The sequence below is a fragment of the Lissotriton vulgaris genome, chromosome 5, assembly GCF_964263255.1.
Source record: "Lissotriton vulgaris chromosome 5, aLisVul1.2, whole genome shotgun sequence".
Classification (NCBI taxonomy): domain Eukaryota; kingdom Metazoa; phylum Chordata; class Amphibia; order Caudata; family Salamandridae; genus Lissotriton; species Lissotriton vulgaris.
In genome coordinates, this window is record NC_141693.1 from 1,633,153,932 (window position 1) to 1,633,161,931 (window position 8,000).

Sequence of the window (8,000 nt, forward strand, 5' to 3'; positions counted from 1 at the left end):
AAGTGCACAGTCATATCCTGATTTAAAGATACCTCTCGATCGAGAATATGGTTTCACAGCAGAGACTCATCTAGCCATATACCAGTTTTTATTTTTTTTGCAGTTTTATACAGCGCAAATTCGACTTTCTTCACCACCAAAAAAGCAATGGGGAGCCGTGGCCAATTGGTCGAGGGAGCCGTGGCCAATTGGTCGAGGGAGCCGTGGCCAATTGGTCGAGGGAGCCGTGGCCAATTGGTCGAGGGAGCCGCGGCCAATTGGTCGAGGGAGCCGCGGCCAATTGGTTGAGGTAGCTGCGGGTCCAAAAAGTTTGCAAATCACTGCCCTAAAACCTTGAAGGTAAAGGTGGTGTTGAGAAACCCAGCAAATACTTCAGGTGAAAGGGTCTGTAAAGTAAGCAGAGACACTGTGATGGTGGAAGAGGAAACTGGTTGAGGATAAAGAACTAAAGCAGAAGTAATGACTACTGAGTGTCACCCCGAAATGAGATCTCATTAGGACAAAGCATCTTGATGACTTTGTGGAATAAGAACCATTCCCTACAGTAAAATGACTGTTAATCGTATTTTAAAAACCACCACTATTTTATGTAACATAATATATAGAGTGTAATTTATGTACAGGGTGTGATCTGTTAGTGTTATTACAATGTTGATAATATCCTCTTGTTTAAAAAAAGGGAGATGTGTGGTATCCTAGAGCTTCCCCAGGCAAATTACAGTACATAGAATGTAGATGTGGAGTGTGAGCATCAGAGTTCCTTGAATGCATGATGTAGTTTGAAGGCAGGGCTGAACCGATAAAGGAGACTCCTTATTGCTCCTGTTGTACTGTTTACATCTCTTCTACTGAACTGATTTTACCCCACTGTGCCTGAGCTTTATCGCGCTATTTATTGAAATTGGCAGGCTTTTTTATGTGGTTTATTATGAGTATTCAGTTGCGTGGTAGATCCAATCCCTGTTATACTTCAGGAAGGATGACAATAGTATTTGTGATTCTGATAAGTGTGTGTGTGTGTATATATATATATATATATATATATATATATATATATATATATATATATATTCATAATTTATTAAAACCTTTATGAAGTAAGAATTTGCACTTGTAGTTACAGTATGTACAGGCGGGAGGTCCGCAATCGCAAAGAGAATCACATCTGTTACATACATTATATGAACCACTATATGCAACAAACCCACAGCGTTGCACAGAAATAGAAATTCTGAGGTGAAGCAGAAAGAGCGGAAGGTCCCTGGGGGCAGACCCCATTGAGATGGAAAAGGGGGCAAGGCCCCACAGGGCATGTGGGTAGAGGGCAGTACCTCACGAACCGGCTCCGGCGGCCGCCGCGGGTGGAGTGCCGGCAGGTAGTGACGGATAGCATTTTGATAAGTATGTTTTCACAGCTGTCGTGTTCATAACTGCAATAATTTTCAGTATAAATTCGTAGTGTTGAGTTGTCATCAAACTGTTAAGGCTAGTATTATATTTTGTATTACAATAACTGTATTTTATTAACAATAGAATAAAATCTATATTTTTTTTCTTTCCAGTAGAGCCAGAAACCAGGGTTGAGTGGATGGAGATGAATTATCAGGAATGTGCAGATGAAATAAAATCTTCTCTGGGAACATCAGAGATCAGAAAAGAGGTGGTTCTCCAAATTTCAGAGCAGGAGCCCCTCATAAATACACTTCACCTTCCAAAACCAAACCAGAGAAGTCCAGTTGAAGAGGGACCTAAAACATGCACTGAAGGTAAAAAAGGTATAAAAAAATCGACGAATCCCACCAAGCAAAGAAGAGGTCATACAGGAGAAAGAATATACACATGTACTGATTGTGGGAAAAGCTTTAGTCATGATGCAACTTTGGTAAATCATCGAAGAACCCATACTGGAGAGAGACCTTATACTTGTAATCAGTGTGGGAAAAGCTTTAGTAAAAGCACACATCTAATTAACCATCGCAGAACTCACACAGGAGAAAGACCTTTTATATGTTCTGATTGTGGGAAAAGGTTCAGTAATATCACAAACCTCATTACTCATCAGAGAATCCATACCGGAGAAAAGCCATATAAATGCAGTCAATGTGGCAGAGGTTTCAGTCAGAATATACACCTTGTTACCCATCTCAGGACCCACACAGGAGAGAGGCCATATGCATGTACTTTATGTGTAAAGAGTTTCAGCAACCATGCAAATCTTACTAATCATTTGAGAACACACACTGGGGAGAAACCTTACAAATGCAGTTTTTGTGAGAAAAGCTTTAGTCAGAATTCTCATCTACGTAATCATCAGAGAACTCATACAGGCGAGGAGCCATATACATGTGAACATTGTGGAAAGAGTTTCAGCTGGTCAGCGAATCTTGTTGCACATCAACGAATTCACACAGGAGCAAAATCATATACATGTATTGAATGTGGTAAGAGATTTAGTCACCCTTCTCGTATGATCAAACATCAACAAAAACACAATCAACAGATTGAAAAGATACCAGAGTTTCAACCCCTTGAAGATACAGAATTGAATTTGCTATAGAATTATAAGAAAGATGCACTGCTAGAAGCATTCCGAAATATGTAAATATAGACCAATTTTCCGAACCTGTTGAATGAATCAAGAAAATAATTGCACAAAGACTCAAGAAAACATATATTATGTTTGTAAAATATAAGCTCTATACAACGCATGGCAAAAAAAAGAAGCAGCCTACCAATACCATTCCAAGCACTTCCATAGGGACTAGGCAATAATTCACTACGAAAAAATGTAAAACTGGATTTTTTTATTTACAAATGAACATTGCCTCAAATGAGAAAAAAAAACCTAACTGTGTGACCAGATCCAAAGTTCTTTTCTGCTGTTGATTAGGTCCATGACCAGGTACAAAGACTGGGAGGGAAAAAGGTGATACAAAAATAAAAATACATTTAATGAAGGTATGAAAATAATATGCATAATATCTTTGTTTCAAGTAATGTGCATTTAAGAACATTCTTTTGTGGTCTCATACCAACACAGCTAAGACCTGCAGCAATAGAACATGACATTGTCGTGCATGTACATTGACTACTTGGTGCATTCAACATGAATTATCAGAATTATGTGGATGAAAAAAGAATCGAAACACCACACATGCAATAGGTGGTAATATTTATATGCCACTTATCGTGAGGATCCACAGCTTAGATTGTGTGCTAAATTCATGAATGAAGCAACAAATCTCTAAATGAAAGCTGAGGTGTAAGCAGGAGATATTGAAATGCTTCTTTACAAAATACTTAAACTTATAACAAGAAACCAACCTCATGAAAGAACGCAAGACTCTGTTCTTTACAACACCTGCATTATCACATGCCTAGGGTTCCAGAAAAAGTGCCCTTATTGCATAACATTAATGAAAATGATGCTTAACAGCGGTATTTCACTATTTAATATGCAAGAGAATTGAATGTTTCTATTGAATGTATAAACTATTCTAATTACAGAACATTTTCAGGGAGATTTATTGTCACTGCTCCAGTTCCACCTAATACCAAAATCACTCATTGATGTCTCCTACAATTTGGACTCCTGTCCTTGTGTGCTTAATGGATTCACAGCTTGTGATTTCAGATATCCTCTCTCTTTTCTAGTCTTTGTAAACCACTATACAATATGCAACCACTACTAAAATAAAAAGATTTATTGCCTTCAAAGTAAATACTGATGGTAGTATAATGTAAAAAAATACTATAACAAGTGAGCGTACAAATGCTTATAAACATGCCAGAGGGTTTATTAAAGACACTTCACAGTAGTCTGAAGAATCTAGTTGAGGTTATTTCGAGTTTCTACCTAAACCTCTGCAAACGATGCAAACAGTAAATCCGCTCTGCTGCGACAACTCCTATTTGCAAAAACAATGTTAAAATTAACGTTTTTAACAGCTAAATGAAGGCATGCATTCAGGTTGGGGTTTTTGAGAGTAACATTTGCTTTGCTCCTTAAACGTGGCTACAAAGTTAACAGGATTAAAATGTAAATTAAAAATGAATTGGTTAAACATGGTGGGCAAAACACATCGTTTCTATAGAACAGTGAAATGTAGCAAAAGAGGATTTTTGATCTTCAACGAATATTGATTTACGATGGTACCTGATTGGTAAAGAAAATGTAGCCTTAAAGGCTAGAGATGTGCTTTACTTAGTTTGCTCCAGAAGGCAGATACAAAATGAATTTATATACAATTCTTACGTAGAATTGTTTGTTTTTGTTGATGATGGGTTGAGCTTGCAGCTAATATGTTGCCCATCTACATGTAATATTGTTGGAAACTCTGTTACGCCTAGAAGATCTTTAGAACATGGGAATAGTAATATATGTCAAATATGGTAATAAAAACTGTGACCATGTGAGCACCCAATACCAACTGCAAGTAGATGTACAGAGCATTGAAAATAGCTAAAAAAGAAATAGGTAAAGCTGTTGAATTTATGAGCAATTTGTCCTCCATAATAGGGATTCCATTATTGGTCCATTCTACTTTGGGTACTGTGGCATCTAGTTATGTAGTCTCGGGCCAGCAAAATATAGATACACGCATAATTGTCACCTGTACAAAGCTTCAACTCGAAGTAGTTTGGGGCCTTGCCATTGCATATTATAACTTGCATGCCGAATGAGCTCTGGATCTAATTTTTTATTGCCATTCCTTTAAGAACCAAAGTTGAAATTGTATTCAATATTGTAGACAATGACCTGTATTAAAAAACGATAGGTCAAAGCTCCTGTGACTGTCACCTTTTCAAACATTGATATCTAGCTAATTCTTTTCGAATGGCCTAGTAATTGTCAAATTCCAATTAGGAAATAGGCTTCATACAACCATATTGAATACCATTAATATTCTGCGTTCTTTCCTCTAAAGCTTTCATTTTACTGAGATCTGTGTCAACTGCAGGACTTAGATACCAATACCTTTGAGTTGCGTCCTGCCTATTAGTTTAGATGTCCTTATAAAAAGTATTTTTCTGTGCAAAGCTGGTGTTTGACCCCTAAATGTAAGATACAGGTTCTTAAAATGTATACGATACCCTGCTTTCTCAACATTAAGTCTTGTCATACCAGGTATTGTTGCTGCATCCCATGATAACATATTCTTTCAGTACTGTGATGAAATACTGTCCGTTGGGCTCAAGATCTATCAGAGGCTAAGAAGTGCTGCCTCGACTAGCTCTGTGGAAAGTGTTCAGAATACTGCTGTTTAATTTCTTATTTATTAACAGTGGAAGGGAAATGAAATGCTTCGCTTGTATGGTGTGATGTTAGTAGTACTACTGTCAGCACATGACTATCAAGTTTACTTCCTGGAAGAGTTAAATTATAAATAAATACAACTAACTCCAACCCAAGAGCCTTCTCTCATATTTCTGTAATTTCATAATGGGCGCGACTAACTAAAGACTGGAATTCAGACCTGTTCTCAGTTACTCTTTAAGATTCCCCTTTGAGTCAAATGGTTTATTTATTAACTGTGGACAGAGTAGTGTGTTAGTATAGGCCTTTTTTGTTTTCTCCTTACATTTTTGGCAGTTTGTTTGTGGTTTTGCAATTTATGATTACGCCTATTCACATTATCTACCAACTTGCCTTTTTTGTCACAAGTGTATTTAACATATTTCTTGATTGAGCACTGCGTTCAACGTCATTGGTTTTGGTTTGGTACCAATCTTTTTGCTATCTTCGCCTAACTTAATGTGTAATTTATCAAGGAGTTGCCTTTCAAGTAACCTTGGCCACCTGGCATTCATGGCTTTACGAAAGGGGCTATGATTTGTTTGTTGTGTCATTCTTTAAGACTTTCCAATTGGAAAATGTATAGTCTTCGTAATATATGAGGTGTCCTACACAGTCCCTGTGCCTTGAAGCTGTAGTGTCAGTGAGTGAAGCTAAAGATTCCAAACACAACCACTTTACTGTGATGTGTGATGCAAAGTTAATGTAATCTGAAGTGTTGTCCAAGTGACTCCTTTCTGCAGACTAAATAAAATGTGATGGGTCTAGAACTGCTAATGGCCTCTATATATTTTCTCCAAAATTGTATACTGTGTCTGTTAGTAATTCACAGAATTTAGATTTCTACTTTTCCCTCAAGTATACTGTATATTCTTAAGATCTGTGAAATATAACATGTCATTCATTATATGCACACTTCATTCGGATGCTTGTCAGCAAACATACGAGGTAAGGCACCTGTAGCTAGCAAAAGTAAGACGCGCCGTGTCTGAATGATATATTTTTTTAATTATCTTTTTTTTGGGGGGGTGGTGATGGAATGCATGTTAGAAGTTTTAAAGTGTGCAAGTTTGTTGCCTTACGTAATTTATTTTTCAAATAAAAGTAATAGGCTTTCTTACCAAATACCCCGTTTGTTACTCGGGCCAGTCTTGTACAGTGCCAGGGGAGGTCTGCTCTATATTCCAAATGTGGCAGAAGACCATATTTTTTTTTATATATGACTTACAGACAGCCTTCAATATTTCACTACTCTTGTGTAATGAAAAAACAATAACAAAATATTTTTGCATATATACATAATGGCTTTGCTCCATTGGTTTGTTCAATTGTCATTGGCATTTCGTTTCTGCCTACAGTATAGAGCATAGGAATATGGATTAGCCCACTTCATCTATCTTTTACACTGTGAGTTGAAGGCATTCTGTCTGCTCACATGCAGATCTGCCTTAAAAGAAGTGTACTTCAGTGTCAGAGACTTTAGTCATTCTTGTGTGTTTAAACTATATCTTTGTATTACAGTAACTCAAAGCCAGAAGCACCTTTTCTTTTCACTAGTGAGAATCACGTTACATGCATTAAAAATACAAAAAGGTTTCTATACTTGTTCTAATTATGCCTACCTGGACCCACACGTATATCGAGTGGTTAGGATTTTCTTTAATCTACAAATTGTGTTGCAGCTTAGTCCAGATGGGAGCATGTGTTCTGTTATTTGGCATCAGTAGGCTCACAATAAGAAAACATAATTATCACACCAGCTTGCCAAGGCCATAGCTATTGATTTTTGCTAATGCTTGTTTTAAAGGCAGCTGTTCAGTCGAGTGATACCCGAGTATAAATTGCCTAATACTTGAGCTATGGTTGAGGCAGTATTCAGATTTAACAAAGATGGTGGTTGAATGGGAAAGTATATTTTCCGAGAAATTTAAGCAAAGGATCTACGATCTGCAAACCGGAAAAAAATTCTCTTAAATGTTTCTTGTTAGCTGAAAATCATTGCAGTTTGGTAAATTGGACCATCAAAAGTATCTTTTCTAAACTGGGTTGACACGTCGACCGGTTTACATCTGCCTGGCCAGTGTTTTTCTATGGAGGCCTGCAAAAAAAAGGTGACAACCATAATTCTAAAACTGAGTTCATTTTGTGTGACTTTAAATGAGTTTTTCATCTGAATTATTTCACATTGTTTATTTATTTTTTAATTGATCTTATGTTTCATTGTTCTCATGTTTCCTATATGTGCAGTTTTGGTTTGTTTACTAGTTTGCATATTTGTTGCTGTTTTTGAGAACTTTGCTAAATAAAAATTAAACTGAGAATTGGATTAACCATTTGTTCTTGCTGGTAAGTACTGTCCAGTTACAACGTAAAATACCATGTATAACTGGTTATTTTGTATATATTCAGTGTTGTCAACAATAATGTAATTTCAAAAGTCAGTGATCTTATCAATGATTTCTTAGAACATTTCATAAATAATGTGAGATCATAAGCAGCCCATGGCGAGGGCTCGAGTTATAGTTTATTCAGTTATGTTGAATTTCAGTGGGGGGGTTTTTGGGAGGGGGGATTTAAAATGTTATATTAGCTGACATTTTCACCTAACTTTAATGTCACTTTAAACTTTTTTTAGTGAATTTCTACCTTTTTAAAAACATAAAGCAATTGTACCACCTAGCCCTCACCCCGCCCCAACTTTCCC

At 36.8% G+C, this 8,000-nt stretch overlaps 1 protein-coding gene across 2 annotated transcripts in view; it reads left to right on the forward strand.

Moving 5' to 3' along the window:
- Nucleotides 1–5,407, forward strand: part of LOC147716873 (uncharacterized) — an 80,488-nt gene extending 75,081 nt beyond the window's left edge. Inside the window, exon 3 of one of the 2 annotated variants that reach the window (XM_086923777.1) lies at nt 1,563–5,407. In XM_086923777.1, the coding sequence (XP_086779903.1) occupies nt 1,563–2,557 (995 nt within the window). In that variant the 3' untranslated portion in view covers nt 2,558–5,407. The remainder of the gene's footprint in view (nt 1–1,562) is intronic. The other variant, XM_086923778.1, reaches the window with a different exon arrangement.
- The last annotated feature ends 2,593 nt before the right edge of the window (nt 5,408–8,000 follow it).